This window comes from Primulina huaijiensis, unplaced genomic scaffold (assembly GCF_012295235.1).
Source record: "Primulina huaijiensis isolate GDHJ02 unplaced genomic scaffold, ASM1229523v2 scaffold39043, whole genome shotgun sequence".
Classification (NCBI taxonomy): Eukaryota; Viridiplantae; Streptophyta; class Magnoliopsida; order Lamiales; family Gesneriaceae; genus Primulina; species Primulina huaijiensis.
This window is the reverse complement of record NW_027359168.1, coordinates 1,406-19,210: the sequence shown is the minus strand read 5'-3', so window position 1 is coordinate 19,210 and position 17,805 is coordinate 1,406. Positions and strand designations below refer to the sequence as shown.

Below are 17,805 nucleotides of genomic sequence, written 5' to 3'. Positions count from 1 at the left end.
TTTGTTAAAATTATATTTTAAATGGAGAAAAATGATATAATTTTTGTGGATAAAATAATATATTTATTTGAATAATAAAGGGTAAAAATGTAAAGTTTGTTTTGTGGGTAGTTAAAACTAAATGTATAGATTTGTCAGGTACTGACTTCTAAAAAATCATGGCTAGGTACTGAATTTTAATTGAAACATTGACGGATGTAATTTTTTGAAATTTACCGTTATTTTATCAATTTTCTATTGTTTTTTAGATATTTGTTTTTGTTCTAGAAGTTGAATGGAAATGACAGCATGACACCTTTCTCGACTCAATTACGAATTAAAAAATAAACGAGATAATTCATGAAAATGAAATACGTGTACAAAATTATACGACAAATAAGGGACACTTGGCATTAATAAAACAAATCATTACTGAATAATAATAAATTATGCAAAAAAATTTGTGATTTATAAGTAACTTTATATAGTATCTATTTGTTATTAATTTATTTTGAACCATTTTATTAATTTATTTTAGTTATCTTAAAATGGATTTTTTTTAGAGAAAACGCTGAGTATTTATGTCAAAAAAATAATCTCGAGTATCGTACAAATAGATACATGGAACTAAGTTTACAATAATGTATGTAATAAAAATATAAAATATTAGAAGTTTGACAAAAGTTTGTGTGAGACGATCTCACGAGTCATATTTTGTGAGACGGTCTCTTATTTGAGTCATTCATGAAAAAATATTACTTTTTATACTAAGAATATTACTTTTTTTTGTGAATATCGATAGAGTTGTTCCGTCTCACATATAAAGATTCGTGAGATCGTCTCACAAGAGATTTATTCTAGAAGTTTTTAGCTCATTATTTTTTGACGTATTTAAAATATTAATAGAAGAAATCAAATTAATGTAAATTATATTAATAATTTATACAATATATAGTTCGCTCGAAAAATTCGAAAAATTATTGATAAAGAAAAATTGATAACATGTTATAACTCCATCGAGTATTTGGTTTATTTTCTTTCACGACTGTTCTCGCGTAACACTTCATTGTCGTCGATTTCTTGCAAAAAAGAAAGCCAATTACCCATTTTCAGATCGATCACCGCCTGTTGATAGTACTCTCGCCAGAAGACAGCTTAGCTTGTTTTGCTTTATCCTCGCATTTTGTCTTTGAAGCTTACGTTTTTTAGGTGGGGTGGGCTTACCGAATTTCTCTTTCTGTTTGACGGGTGATCCAGAGCTGCTCCTTGCGAATGTTCTGTAATTGTCCTTTTTTCATACGGTTGGTTTAATATTTACCATTATTCGGGGAAACCAAAGTATTTGTAATTGTATTTTAATTTTATTGGCTCTAGGCATCTGGCATTCTATAGTTTAAGCTAAAGTCGGTTGAGAGGTCGATTTTGCTCTGTAGCCAGTTGTTGAATTTTGGTGTCAAACCCACCAACGAAATCGGTGTGTTCTTGATGTTTTTGTGTTCATTTTGTTGACTTCTGTATTACTGTATGAAATAGGGAGCGATAGTGTGAAGCCCATGTGGAATCTTCAATTGGGTTATCCTAAATTGATTTGAAGTTTTTGATCTGTTTGATTGGCATTTGATATTAAATCTTGTCTAGTATATATACCTCAACGAAGCCTGTATTGGGGGACATTTTTTTAGTTCAATTCATTTGTTAAAGTGGGATATTCATTGAAAGAAAAATGGTACTTGCTACTGAAGGAGGCAACGGATATTCAAATGGAACAATTCATAGCACAAAAAGTTCTTCAGAAGAAAAGATTGACGAGCTTCGTGAACTATTTGGGAAAATAGATGGGGATCCATTAAGAATTGTGTGTATTGGTGCAGGGGCCTGGGGTAGTGTATTTGCAGCGATGCTGCAAGATGGATATGGGAGTTTTCGAGAAAAAGTTCAGATTAGGATATGGAGAAGACCTGGTAGGCACGTTGATAGAGCCACGGCTGAGCATTTATTTGAGGTTATTAATTCGAGGGAAGACGTATTGAGGAGGCTGATAAGGCGATGCACATATTTGAAATATGTAGAAGCAAGATTAGGCGATCGAACACTTAATGCTGATGAGATTTTGAAAGATGGGTTCTGCTTGAATATGATTGACACCCCACTCTGTCCGTTAAAGGTTGTGACGAACTTGCAAGAGGCTGTATGGGATGCTGATATTGTTATTAATGGATTGCCCTCGACGGAAACTCAGGAAGTTTTTGAGGAAATTAGTAGGTTTTGGAAGGAACGAATTAGTTCTCCTGTTATTGTGTCTTTGGCAAAGGGAATAGAGGCTGAACTAGAGCCCGAGCCCCGGATAGTCACTCCCACTCAGATGATCAATCGAGCAAGTAAGATCCGTCCTCCATTTTTCGTTGGTCTTTTTGCAGATGAAATGGATGGCTTTCGCTTTCTGATTTCGTTGAGATAAATTGTTTGTCTCATTTGAGATATTCTATTTTACTCTCGTATCTACTGGTGGAATATGATTGATAATTGATTAATACTATGAAGTAAAAAAAGTGAAGCAAACTATATAAATTTTAACTTTCTTTAATTTCATATTTCTGATAACGTGTGCCATATGCATGGAGCTTTAAACTCTCTAGTTAGAGATTCATAGGAGGTTCAAGATGACAGTATGAAATTTTTTTAAGTAGATGAATATTACACCTTTTTATCTTTTTCCTTGTACGCATGAGAATAAAAGCCTGGATTTTTTGAAATGATGGTTTATCTACAAATTTCTTGTTACTGGATTTGACTTAAAAGCTTTATATGCAATATTTGGTTTGTAGTTGACCGTGTCATCCGTGTTTCATCAAGAACAAGAAAAGGAAGAGTGTTAAAATTCAATGCTTAGCTACAAAGAGTGCCTGTGATGAAGAAATTTCCACCATGTTAAATAGCTAATCACTTTTGAAGTCTCCTATTGTGCATGTGCACTGTTTTTGAACAGCTGCACTATTCTTCTGATATCTGTCTATTTCCTAATTTTCGTTGATGGCCTACTTCAGCTAAGGTTCCCATGGAAAACATTCTTTACCTTGGAGGGCCTAATATTGCATCTGAAATTTACAATAAGGAATATGCTAATGCTCGGATCTGTGGAGCCGAAAAATGGAGGAAACCACTGGCAAGATTTCTTAGGCAGCCACATTTTATTGTTTGGGATAATGGTGATCTTGTTACTCATGAGGTTATGGGTGGTTTGAAGAATGTATATGCAATTGGGGCTGGTAAGCTTTCTTTTTCGTGTATTAATTTTATTTATGGATTTTTCTGTATATATATGTATCTCAGAATTTTGTGCATGCATGTTCTTCACACTTGAAAAAGACTTATGTGTGGATAGTAAATAGTAATGATTGTTTCTGAACTTATGAAAGAATCGAGGGATTTGTACAGCTGGTCTTTTTGTCTCATTTTTTTTAAGTTTCAATGTTTTGTGGGGAAGCGATATAAAAATCGAAGCAACATTATTTTGCCATTATGTCTTGTATATTTGCTTTTAGTTCATTTTAGCCTTGTGCCACCTCATGAAATTGTGGCTTGTCATGATTTACATTTCCTTTGACAAGACTTCATAGTATTAACATTTATAATTCGAAAAATGGATAGGGATGGTTGCGGCACTAACTAATGAGAGTGCGACTAGCAAGTCGGTCTATTTCGCGCACTGTACATCGGAAATGATCTTTATCACACATCTTTTGACGGAAGAACCCGAAAAGCTTGCAGGTCCTCTGTTGGCTGACACTTATGTGACTCTGTTGAAAGGTCGTAATGCTTGGTACGGCCAAAACTTGGCTAAAAAAGAAATAAGCCTCGATATGGGGGACAGCATCAAAGGCAAGGGAACAATTCAGGTATGCGGTTCAAAGCATTAGAACAAGTGGTGTAATACACTTGTCATGATTCAATGGCCAATGAACTGGAAATATATTTATAAATCTATACTATATTATTAAGAGAGACAACTTAAAGTAACCGTTTTTTGTCACTTTGGGCGAAGGTTTTATTTATTAAAGCCTTCCCTCTAATAATTGATGTTTTATTTCCTCATCTATATTCGAGGTTGATGAATGTTTCTTCGCTAAGAAGAAATAAAATATGTATATATATATATATATATATATATATATATAGCTCTTTACACATACACGTTTGAGTGTGATGCAAATTGTGGCGGAATTATGGAAATCTCATTCTACTTGTGTGTACATCTTCACGGCTCTGCAGGGTGTTTCTGCTGTGAAAGCGTTCTACGAGCTACTAAGTCAATCTTCTTTGAATGTTCTACATCCGAGCAAAAACGAGCATGTTGCTCCGGTGGAGCTATGTCCAATCTTGCAGGCACTATATAAAATTCTGATTCTGAGGTATGTAAATATGACATCAATTAACACTTGACGTATCAGCGACAGTATTTTATGACAACGTACTATGATTATTGATTTGTCTGTCGTAGAGAGTTATCTTGTGAGGGGATTCTTGAAGCCTTGAGAGACGAAACGATGAATGATCCTCGAGAACGTATCGAAATGGCACAGAGCCATGCTGTGTATCGGCCTTCTTTGCTTCGAAAATAGTTGTATCAGCGAGGAGAATGGTCCATAGTTTTGTTTGTATATCTGACCAGTAATAGTTATGAACAAGAAGCTTACTTGTTTTGGACCAATCGATGAGGGATTTTCATCATGAGCGGCTTATGCAAAAGCCAAGAGATCTCCATTGTCAAAGAATGTGAAAGTGTTCTAATTTGTACGTTTTGTTTGGTAAATATTTTGGACAATCATTGTGTGCTGAAGTGGACAATCGTGGTCGACGTCCTAGTACAAGGTTTATTTGGTGTGTAAAATTTATTTTATTTAAATAATTGTAACATTATTTAGGTAAAGTAAGAATTCTAATATAAATTTATATAAATAATATGTTGATCTAGTTTCTATTTTCTCGATCAAAATTCTGGAATTACTCTTGGATGTTTACTCGACGATGAATACAAGAGAATCTTGAACCCAATATGGAACTCGAATAGCAATTGATAATAGATAATCAAACACAACAAAAGAAAATTTGCACAACAAGACATGCATTTATGTGAGACCTGTGTTTTTTTATTAACATTTAATTATCAAAACGACAGAATTTAATAGCCTAAACAACGATAACGAGTAAAATTTTTCCATTTGACCATACAGAAATTTCGACACGACCTTCCGTAAGTTGGACATCTCAAAAATTTCAACACCACAACATTTATATGCTCGAAAATGTAATCCAATAGATCAAACATAATACCAATCGCATGCAGAGCCGATGCAGACATACAAATACACTAGACATGTCCTCAGAAAATGAATCAATGCATAATATAAATATCTTAGGACTCCAAACTCCATAGGACTCAACTAACTCAACTAAGTGTGCTCTACTGGCAGATGTTTCGTCGGCTGCATCATAATCACCAATATAACCTGCTATGGAATCATATTACAAACTACAGCAGCACTGAGGGACAGAGGTCAAACCCTAATAAGAAGATCAAATAAATTACCGCATATAAAAATGACATGTGATGTAATCAATATAATGCAATGCAATACAATACATGTAGCATACCAAGTAATCTAGGGTATCAGACTAGATCCAACGAATCGATAGCAATAACTGTGACCACATGTGTCAGGGGTGTGACGTGTCAAATACGTCATCGGCCCCGCACATCTGCGTCAAGAGTGTCAGTTTTCAGAATTGCTCGGTCATTCCGCTAGTCATCAAATGTTTGACGCTAATACACCCTCGACTCTAATGTCTAAATAACTCAACAAAGAGTAAACAATAATCTCGTAAACAACCGAGTCATGACTCAATATAAATGTGTGCTTAATCATGCATATTAATCCACATTTTATTCCAATATATTTAAAAATCAAGTTTTTATTTTATGAAACGAAGAATAATCTTAAATGCATTCTAATAACACAAAGAACACATGATCACATAATTCACATAGAATCAGTCAATTCATATAAATTAAATTACACATCACTATAGATATCGTAAGGAAATGATCAATTTGTACATTAGCCTTCAAATTTAATTACCACAACAATTTATGAAGTTTCGTATGCTTTGACAATTATTTTATTTGGCAAAAACGTGTGTGAGACGGTCTCACGGGTCGTATTTGTGAGACGGACCTCTTATTTGGGTTATCCATGAAAAAGTATCACTTTTTATGCTAAAAGTATTACTTTTTATTGCGAATATGTGTAGGGTTGACCCGTCTCACAGATTAAGATCCGTGAGACGGTCTCACATGAGAGCCACTCATTTTATTTTATATCAGTTTCTATTTATTTTTCCAATATACAACAATTAGCCTAAAATTCCAAAATCATCATTTAGGCTTTAACAAATTTAAAAATCGTGACTTAGAAACTAAAATTATCAAAATAAATATTTTTAGTTTCAACATTGCCAAAAGCTGGAATTAATTAAACAACTAATAACCACAAATTCCTAAATTTCTTAGATTTTTACAATATACTTCAAAAATCCTCAAATTATCGAAACTAGTTTCAAATATCGAACTTGAGTTTCAAAAACTCCACCTTTAAAAATTCTAAATCATGCATGGGAAGAACCAAACTCAATTTATTTAACTCTTAAAAATCTAATTACTCATATATGCATTCGCTGGAATTTCCGACAATCTTAATAGGTTAACTCTGAATTTTCAATAATTGCAATAAAAATTCCGAAATTAGCATTTAAAAATTCTAATCATCCTAAGACCAAATTGTTGATTTATTCAACTCTAAAATCCAAAAATTCTTCAAAAATACATGCTGTAATTTCGAAATAATTTCCAGAAAATTCGGGAATATTGAATCGGTTCAAAAATTGTACGTACAATAAATAATAAATAAAACAATAAATATCAATCATTGAACCAAATAATCAAACTCATAATCAAAATTCGAAACCATATAAATTGGATGTACCTTCAATTAATTCCTAGCTTCTCTAGCTCTAAAGAACAAAGAAGATTTCAAGCGTTCAAAAGCTGGCATCTTGTCGATCTCCGCCCACTGCGACTTAGCATCATCATCCCCGAAAACTCGATGCATGACGTCGCAAGTATGCTCTGAAGCTTCTTCAAATCTCCGAGAGCTCATTCCCGAATGATTCAATTTCACGCACTCCATTCTCAGCTGAACAATCCAAGTTCCAGCCTTTGTGGAGTGTTACTGAGCATTAAATAGAGGCCCTCAGGTTGTGTTTAATTCATGCCTCATGCCTTCTTCAGATGATGTGAAGCGATTGATTCATGCCATGAAAAAAGAATTTCAACGCTTGAAATTTAATGTTCTTCTCTGCTAGGATCGATTTGGAAGAAAATCGTTGAGCTACAATAACTCGGTTCTTAAAAAATTGAACACCGATGAATTAAATCGAGTTTGGTTTTCAAACCAAGCAGCAGAAGACACTCAAAATAATTCTTCGTACAAACCTATTATACATTTTGTAAAACATTTAAAAGATGTGCAAGTTGAATGAGTAAAATCATTTTGGTTGAAACATTTTATCAAACATTTGATACGCAATATTTTGATATTTGAAGAACACATAAAATGCTTCAATAATGATCTTTAAAACATTAGAAATGACAATTAAATGCAATAAATAAATAGACACGAATTTGTTTATGGATGTTTGAAAATTAACAACTCCTATGTCACACATCCTTCCTCTTAGAAATGATTCACTAAAAGCTTTGATTCATAAAACTCTTTGTACAAACCCGATCCAGAAGGGTAGCACCAAACTAGAACTCCTAGCACTCAAGATTGCAGGCAGCACCTCATAATCAGCATATTGTTTAACGTCTCATATGCAAATACTACAAATACATTGTTTCACCTTTTTGTGTGAAGACGCACTCAACTAATCTTTGAAGTTCAACTCTCTTGTATATGTGTGAGTGATTGTGTGTGATGAATTTATCCTTTACAGTATACATCTCAAATGTATCCTCACATACGAGCCTGAACGTGAGATTCAAAACATTTGCTAAATAGAATTTGATAACTAAATTCAAAATAAATGAAGTTGACCGAATTCGAGCCAGCTAAAAAGTTCACGTTCGAGTTTGATCGTAAAAATGGTTACTATTCATTTTTTTCATGACAACAACTATCATTCGGACGAAAACCTACAACCGCTACCCTTCGTGAATGACTCACACAGGGGCGCTAACATTTATCTTGATTCAACCTCACCTGTCGGTTGATGAATTAAAAACAGTAAATCATGTATTTTAAAAAGTTTGTGATTTGTGAATAGTTGATTTAATAATAAAATTATATTCTTAGTATTTCAGTAATAGGTTTTTTAAAAAGGAAGAGATTAAAATTATCATTATATTATTAATTTATTTGTCTATATATGTTTCAGCTTTTTCCCTTCTCAAAGTAAGATTGTCTAAAATACTTGCATTTATATCTCCAATATTATTTTGCTGTTAAAAAATATAGCTTTAAAATTCATTAAATCAAATCATTAATAAAATTTCAAATCTAGAGGAAAAAAAAAAGAATAACATAACAGCAAGACTCCAGAGAAGACAATGAGGTTAATGATTGATGATGATGAAACAGTCGATGAAGTGAGGTATCATCGATACATAACCATTGAATTCTACTATTACAAACAACACAGCTTTAGTGTTGAGGCTTGATACAGCAAGTCAGATTTTATTGTTTTCCCAGGCAGTTTGTACCCGAAAAATGCTATAACACCTTCGATAAGGGTCACTGAGCGTGTGGTCGCATCCCGCTAAGCTGCAAAAGGGGAAACAAAATGAATGATTCAGAGGTAAGTCCGTTATGTGCATCGGGGTGTGTTTTTGTGTGTTAATAATATCAAGCCTACAACTTAGCAAGTATTCTTTTTCTGGTCACAAGGGATTTAAAAGGTTGTTTAGCATGAGCTAAAAAACTACACAACAGCAGCAAAAACGATCGAACTTGATTTTGAAAGCAAAATGGGCATTAGCAGCAAATACTTCGGATAATGTAAAGTGACAGCATATATCGGTCTCCAAAAGCATGTCGACCAAGAAAATGATGATTTGTGTATTCTACTCATATATTCACGACACCATTTGAAACTGCAGCGTTTAAGAAATAAAAACTACACAACAACGTGCAAGCTACTCATCTTGTGTATTATAAAATTACACACAAGTGAGATATCCTGTAACAAAGAAGAGAGAAAATCTAATACAAATGAAGAATAAATTATTGGAATAAGTTAGGTCCAGAAAACAGCACATGAAGAAAACCTCTACGCGTAAAACAAGTATCAATAGCCACCATCGTAAATCTTTCATAACTAGATTAAGTTGTCACCAAAACTTGAAAGAAAGGGAAACATTGAATAAACAGGACAACCATTATTAAAGCCAAGAGTCAACGCAAAGACGACCATTATTAAAGCTGAGAGTCAAAACAAAGACAAACCAGATGGTTTTTGCACTTCAACTTCTAAAAGATAACAACTTCATATTGTAATCCATAAAACCTCAAAATGAAGTATCACCTTTTCATTTGGGAAGGGACGCGCAAGTAACACCATCTTTGACCAACTTGTTGACAGCATCCCTAAACCTATTGTAGTCCTCGATCACGTTATACACCTGATGAGAAATCCTAGCATACCCTGTGATTGGATCAACTTCTCCCTCAACTGGCGTCCGATAGTAAATCGGAACCTCAACCTTAAAAACGGTTCTCAAATGAGCCCTCAGTTTCAATGCATCTGAATCACTCTTAATCTCTAAACAAGTGGGCATTCCCACCATAGCCATACTCGAGCACATATCCGGCGGAGTCCCTAATTCCGTTCCCCATGCTTCTACTAACATTTTTGCCATCTCTACCACTGCCTCGTGATTCCTCTGCATAATCCCATCAATCCCACCTTCAAACCGATTTAAGAACTCCATAACCTCTGGCAAAACCAACTGGGAGCTATAGTCCCTTGTCCCAATCCAGGAACTCTCAATTGCTAATCCATTACCATATTCATGAGACACCACAGGGTGGTGTAAGTCAGAGGATCCTTCCGACATCTTACAATACAAAAATGCTGCAGATGGTGGGCAAAACAACCACTTATGCAAATTACTTGTGTAAAAGTCAGCCCCTATGTCCTTCATGTCTAAATCCACATTGCCAATGGCGTGTGCCCCGTCAATAAAGATTCTATCAACACCCTCGTCTCTACACATTCTCACAAGCTCTTTCACAGGGATTATTACACAAGGCATTGAAGTTATATGATCAATGACAGCCAATCTAATCTTTCTACCATTTTCTTTCCCTTTTTGAAGAGCCTTTTGAAATTCAAATATAATATCCGAACTAGATTTCACGGGAAAAGGAAGGTGAACCTCAATGACATGGCCACCGGCGCGAGAAATGTACGCGTGGACGGACTTCTTGACGGCTCCGTAGGCATAGTGAAGCATGATAACGGCGTCACCGGGCTGAAAATTAGATGAGAAGAAAGACCAGGTGGTATACTGCAGGACGATAGCGGCGGCTGTGGTGGCGTTATCCACGACGGAGACTTCATCTGGATGGTCCGCCTTGATGAGGGTCTGGATTAGGCGACGGGTTTCGAAGATGGAGGGCTTGAGCGTGTTGAAATAGAAATAATCTGGCTGGCGGAGGAAGAGGAACTGGTAGTGCTCTTGGGCGGCGATAATCGTGGCAGGGCAGCACCCGAAGCTTCCGTTGTTTATGCGGGCCAGAGTGGGGTCATGATGGGAGAATTCGGAGCGGATCTCTTCCGGGGTTATGGATTTTAATGACTTTTGGGTGGTGGCGCCGTTGGTGGGAAGGAGAGAATCCATTCAGGACAACGGCGGCGATGGTGGTGGTGTAGATGTAATGATTGAAATGGGTGACAGGGTGAGAAGTGGATGACATGGAAGTAAGTATTACTGTCTAAACAAAGACAAAACTAAGTGGAGGCTAATGCCACCTGCCGGCCGGAGGAGACAGTTGACATTGCGATGCCATCACGTGCATGTCACGTGATTTCTTCTTTATTTTTTAATAACAAATTGAAAATATTTTTTCTCAGTTGGGGAATTCATATGTAATTCTATATTTTGTACACGAATGACTAGGTCGGTCCTCCTCCTGCACATTGTTTTCTCGAGCAAATCTTACGTATCCTGTTGTGTGGGGATGTAAACAAAACAAGCTATTTGGAGCTCGCATCAGAAAAAAATTTGTTTGAAATTGTTCGTTAATCTTATCGATCCGAACTCGAGCTCGATTTCAAGATCAACAAGTTTATCGAGTTGAGATCGAGCTTAAAGATATTCGGCTCGTAAGCTCATGATCTTGTTCGCGAGCTCGAGTTCGGTTAGTTTGTTTGGCCGTGAGTGTACAAGAACTCAAGCATTGGAAGGGTACTTACATTGTCCTACATCGATATATGATTGAAAGAAAAGGGATTGAAATACTACAAATGAGAAGTCTACCCCCTTAAAATATCATATCTTATTGGGAATTTTGGCTTAGAATAATCGACGAGCTCGAAAATGAACAAACTTAACGAGATGGGCTCGAACCAGACTAATTAAACATGATAAATGATCTATTAAATCGGGCTCAAACTATCTACGAGCTTAGTAATTTCAAAACGAGCCGAATTATAACATCATGATAAAAGTTCAAATTGAGCTCGAGCTTGTAATATATCTTCAATGAGTCGAGCTCGAGCCTGATACTGTTCGACTCGGCTCGTTATATCCTTACCATTGTATACGAAGACTACAACTTAATTCTATTGTGTGTTGCAACATTCTCGTAATTCATTGCATCCCCAAGAGTCTAGTGGTTTTTTTCTTGTGAGTTGTTAAAATATTCTACCATAAAAACAATTTAATATAGGAAAATTTTTGATATGATCGGTTGAGTGTTCAGAAAGGGTTGAATGAACACTTGCAACAAATTGTTTCTTTAACTTTAATTCAGTCGGATTAGCAATTGTACTATATATTCTCGAGTGTCAATGTCAGTAGGCTAACAAAAATATGTGTGGAAAGACTCTAAACTGACAGATTAGAACAATTCAAATAATGACTTGACTAGGTAAACATAATAGTAAACTTAAAGTAAAATGTACGTAAGTTTGTTTCTGGATGTTCAGAGAACTCAAGCTCCTACGTCACCCTTTTTTCCTTTTGAAAAGACTAACACTAGAAGGCTTTGGATCGTACAAGCACTTTGCAAAATCCCAGTTCAGTTTGAATTTTATCACTATCAAATTGAAATTCCTAGAACACTTAACTGAATGAATAACAATATAAAAATTATTGTTAAATACAATAAATTATAACACTACAATATTCTAGCACTTAATGATCCTCAATGATCAGGTACAATTCTTTTCAAAGTGTGGTCGACTTATTGAGTTTAGCTCAAATATTTGAATGCTTGAATCTGTATGGGAGTTGCAGAACATTACTAAACTGAACTCCTCCTCTATTTATAGTTTTTGAATCCAACGGTCTTGAGTTCCAAAAAAGATCCGTTCCACATAAAAATGTCTGTTGGCTTGTCTTTTGTCCACGTCAACATTCTTTGACAATCGTACAATCAATTTTGCACGGAAAAATTTATCTTCTTAATCAATTTCTTAAGTTTGTGTGAAGCCTTGTGCCACTAATCCGGTCTTATATATTTCTACCTCCAAATTTCCTTGTATTTCACAGCGAATACCTATTTCCTTCCAAGTAACTTTTTATTTTGTGGTAATTCGACAACTTAATGTCAAGCCCGAGATGCATAGCGTGAACATCTGCAATGTTATTGAAATTCAATAATTAAATTACCCAAAAATACTAAGATTTAACAAATATTTTAAATCTAAAATAAACTTTATTCAACGAATTCATTGTATTAATAGCCAATGACAAAATTTAAACTCAATATTCAACTTATTCAAAATATATTTCAATACTACACAAATAAATAGTAATTGTCCTAGCGAAATTAATCACCATCCCCCGAATTCAGTCTATTCTTGATTTTCTATCTCATTCTCATTGAAAGAAAATGTAATGAGTGAGCAATATGATCGTCACTCAGTAATTGGAGAGAACATATCGTAAAGTTTTAAAATATAATAATATTTTATATATTACCAGATCAGATTATAATATTATTCATAAGTAGATTTAAAACTTTTAAAAAAAAAGAGATAATAAAAATCAAATATTTGGCTTAACTCTCCAAACTGTATCACAAATATCTGGATCAGTGACGTAGGCAGAAATATTTTCTCCAATGGGCAGAATATTTTTAAATATTAATTTGAATTTCATATAATAGAAATAAAAGAAACTACATAAGCATACCTATTTTTATAAATATTAATTTAAACTTCACATTATAGAAATAAATTTTTGAAAAATTCTATTTTATTTGGAACTCGCTTTCTTTAGCAAAGATCCTAGGTGAAAACAAGATAATTTGTCTAAGAGTAATAGTTAGAGTTATACTAACTAAAGAAATTAAAGAAAATCGAAATAAAAAAATTAAGTAGACTGGAAATAAAAATAAGTTAAAGGAACATACCAAATTCTTATTTAAAAAAAATTTTACGATTTTTTAATACATCAAACTTGTTTATGATAAATTTTGTATCAATACCGAGAGCAATATCCCCCTCTATATAAACAACCATGGTATTGGCAAGAAGGTCATCTTCCATTTTGTTACGAAGTGGCGTCTTAATGAGTTTATTTCCTGAAAAAGCTCGTTCTGTAGTTGCTAGCTATAGAAACTAGAAGAGTCAAAACAATCGAACCAGCCTATCAATCAAAGGATAGATAATCGACTTCGTTGTTCTGGCCAATGTTTGGCACAAATGATGCAAAGAATCAAGATTCTGAAACTTGCGTATGACGCGGTACATCAAACTTATAATGATCTAATTCTCTTACCAAATCTTCTTTTTCTTCTTGATTGAAATCATGGTAGTAAAACTTATCAACAAGATAACAAATGTCACATAGAGAAAATGATCTGAATCCATCAACGAGACTCAAAGCATTACTAAGAGTAAGAAATTTCATTGTGCTCTTTGTAAATCTCTCGTTCAATTCCATCAACTGAAAATTTATTACTGCTTTGAATATTTCAAAATGATAGTGATAATGGACTGTTATATTATTTTTCATTGCAATATTTTACTTGTAAAATGTAATCAAAATGAAATTGACAAGTTATAATTCAATTTAAATTGCAAATTCTGTATTTTCTAATCATAAAATTTTAGTCTTAAAATTTTAGCATAATTCAATAAATATAAAAAAACAACTTAAATCATGTAGATTTTGAATATGAAGATAAAAAACTTCACAAATTTTCTTTTTTGAACAAATAAAAAAATAGATACTAATTTCAATGTTTACATATTTTCAACCCTAAATATTAGAAATCTTAAAATCACCAATGTTCACTTTCAACCTTAGAAAGTAAAAATCTTAATACAAATTTTCGATTCACATACTAGCTCCAATCAAGGAGACACACATAACATGTCCGACATTAAAATATATGCCATCAGATTGTTTGAAGTTTGCGTTATTATTTATTAAACTAATCTTGACATAATATTCACAAATCATAGTCTATATCATTAATATAAATAAATTTGAAATACAAACTTAGAAGAAATTTTGTTTCTTCAATTTTTGCCGAAGCTGTTCTCGTGCACGCACCATTCTTCTTCAATCTTCAATAGTCGACTTGTTTTTATTTTTTTTTCAGTAATGATTTACAATCTACACATAATAACCTTTTGAATTGGGTTTTAAATCTACACATTTAATTACCCATTTGAATTGGGATTTAAACATTAATTAGACTTTAAAATTCAATCATTTTTTTCTTGTTTTTTGTGAGTTAATGGTTCTACACATTTAATAATTACCTCTACATAAATTGGGTTTTATACATGCATAACTAGGCCTAAAATAAAAAAAAATATTTGTTGGGCTTAAACCCAGCTTTGCCCACATTGTTCTCCGCCCCTCATCTAGATTAACTCTCAGATTTTATCATAATATCTGGCTTAGCTCCTCATACTATAAAAATACCATGAAAATACACGTTCCATTTACCTTGATTTTCTACGAATCTGATAAATCAGCCCGAATCGACTTACTAATGGAATGCCCTAATACGTTACAAAATTTCGCTTTAGCCAATGACTCAATCAGAGTGTTGAAGTTGAGAGATTGCAAAAGTGCCTCAAATGCCTTCACAATTTCTTAAGGAGAAGTTTGGAATTAGGAGTGTCAAAATCAGACACTACCTATCAGCCCGACACGGTTCAACCCGAAAAAAATCAGTTTTGAGTTTGGGGTTTTCAGGTTCAGGTCAGATCGGGTTGGACCCGATAGCTGACCCAAAAAAATTGATCGGGTTGGGGTGCGTTCGGGTCAAGGGTTGACCTGAAAATTTTAATTTTTTTAAAAAAATATAATTAATAAATATTGCCTACATTTTTATATATTGTATATCCGAAAAAATATTTATTGTATATTTATATTATAAATTTTCATAATTTAATATTTAGTTTGAACATTTTTTATTTTTTAAACAATTGTTTATTTGATTTAGTAAATATACTTTATTTTTCTACAATTAGACTTTCAAATTTAAATCATATATATTTGAGAGATTTTGTTATTATACGTTTAAATTAAAATATTATTATTATTTTTTTGAATTTTACTTAAAAAAAATTCAAAATCGGGTTGATTCGGGTCCGGGTTGATAGTTTTCGGGTTGGCTCGGGTTCAGGTTGGGCTCGGGTTGAACAATTTTTGAGTAGTACTATTGCTCAACCCGCCCCGCCCCGCCCCGCCCGAATGAACATCCCTATTTGGAAGAGAATTATTTTGTACGTAAGAGTGAATGAATATAATGATTGTCTATTGTTTATTTTATAAGTGGAGAATTAATTGAGATGGTCTTGGGCGATTTGGGTCCCTAGGATCACACTTTTTATGTTTCATTCTCATGTAAAGATTTCGTCTCTTCCAGCACAGCTTAATTTCATTTTGGATCCTTCAATGCCTTGTATATATATCTTGGGGATTTTGACTTCATCCATCCTCGCTATAAATGCTCTAATCTAGGATTCAAGTTTGTACAGGTGAAAAAATTTGATGTAGATCGATGTTTACTACAGTTTGATCTTACCCTTTTTTTGTAGTGCAATTAATCAATATACTTCCGCTAGGATCTGAATATCGAGCAAATGGTTGGTCTATAGTGTAATCGGTACTATAGGTTTTGGAGGTACTGGTTCACACCCATTTCATGATTCTCTTCATCATGGCAAATATCAGGTTGTGCAATAGAAATGATGTCTTGTGATATGGAAAGGGATATGTTGGAGTCCCGTTGGCTTTTTATATCAATTTCTTTCCCTTGGAGTCTAGTTGGAGAACAGAAAAATTGATTCTCAATGAACGTCACATCTATGGAATCAAAGAAAAATTCAAATAGATACTTAAAGGCCTCTCGATCAAACTTACTTCGACGTGGATGTTTATTTTGGACAAAAATTGTGGAACGTAACACTTTTGGGGGATAATGAATTGAATTTGAAGTTCGAGATGGACACAAATATATGTCATTACGAGCCAATTGACATGATCTTGAGGATTTATATTTATGTAGAGGGTTATTAACTCTAGATTTTTTCGCAACGACACAAAGGCTAACTGGAATGCTTATCAACCGAAAGAAAGTACATACATCTTTCTTAACAGAAATTCCCATCCTCTTCCCTGAAAAAAGGTCTTGAAATAAAGAGTGAGAAGAAAAAAATGTTACATCACTATTCAGATCTTTTGTTGACTTACTGAATGACAAGAGATTGTAAGTCAACATGGAGAACAAATAGCACATATTTCAGCTCCATATTGGGTAAACAAATCGTGCTCCTTCCTTTGCAGGGAAAATTTCCATCTACTAACCCATACATTAATTGGGCTTTTACATTAATTATAATTGTCAAAAATAGCTATTGATCTAGTCATGTGGTCTGAGGATCTATATCGACTTACAAAGAAATGTTGGTGATTTGGACTTGGGATTTTGTCAAAAAGTATTTTTAGGATTCTTCAACGATTGAGTTCCAGACCCTGCTGAGGTCATAACTTGATTTAGTATTTGTTGCAGCATATCTAAATCTTCAGTAGCAAAATCCAGACCAGTGGCTAATGTTGAATTTGATTCTGCCATGTGAGCTGATTTTGGTTGCCTAATTTGTTTTCTTGGTTTCGAGTGTGGTGTATTTCCATGCAAATCCCAGCAATTACCACGTGGGTGATTGATCTAGTGAGAATAATCACACAAGCTTATGTCACTATCAAAAGAGGAATTAGACCGAGATGAGGCAGTAGGGGTTCCTTGAGATGTCCGATTTCCCACAACAGAGGATGCTTCAAAGGTTGCGACCATGTCGCCATTGAAGAAATACAGTAAGAGTTGACACGCAACACACACTAAAGAATTTTGCAATTCAAATCGCTACAAGTGTTGGCCGGCTAAACGAGTGGCGCACCATAGCCAATTGTAAGGCGATAATAAGGACATCCCAATTGGTCCAAATAAGAAGATGACAGTAAATTGGCCGAAAAAATAGAGAAATCTTCGACGAAAACTTCATGATCTAATACGGAGA

The 17,805-nt window shown here is 34.0% G+C and overlaps 2 protein-coding genes across 3 annotated transcripts; one reads left to right on the top strand and one right to left on the bottom strand.

Annotated features, from left to right (window-relative positions):
* The first annotated feature begins 1,012 nt into the window (after positions 1–1,012).
* LOC140968988 (probable glycerol-3-phosphate dehydrogenase [NAD(+)] 1, cytosolic) lies at positions 1,013–4,950 on the top strand. Of its 2 annotated transcripts, XM_073430205.1 has the most exons (6): positions 1,013–1,280; positions 1,513–2,357; positions 3,024–3,245; positions 3,628–3,875; positions 4,249–4,388; positions 4,478–4,950. In XM_073430205.1, exons 2-6 carry the CDS (start codon positions 1,703–1,705, stop codon positions 4,596–4,598), a joined length of 1,386 nt encoding a protein of 461 aa, XP_073286306.1. In that variant the 5' UTR covers positions 1,013–1,280; positions 1,513–1,702; the 3' UTR covers positions 4,599–4,950. The 2 variants fall into 2 exon arrangements, with proteins under 2 accessions (XP_073286306.1, XP_073286305.1); XM_073430204.1 differs by having other exon boundaries at positions 1,013–2,357.
* A 3,687-nt stretch (positions 4,951–8,637) lies between these two features.
* On the bottom strand, positions 8,638–11,096 carry LOC140968989 (probable L-cysteine desulfhydrase, chloroplastic). The gene is made up of 2 exons (XM_073430206.1): positions 9,619–11,096; positions 8,638–8,858 (listed from the first exon to the last, which is right to left on the bottom strand). The coding sequence occupies exon 1, from the start codon at positions 10,934–10,936 to the stop codon at positions 9,623–9,625; it is 1,314 nt and encodes a 437-aa protein (XP_073286307.1). The 5' UTR covers positions 10,937–11,096; the 3' UTR covers positions 8,638–8,858; positions 9,619–9,622.
* Positions 11,097–17,805: the final 6,709 nt, after the last annotated feature.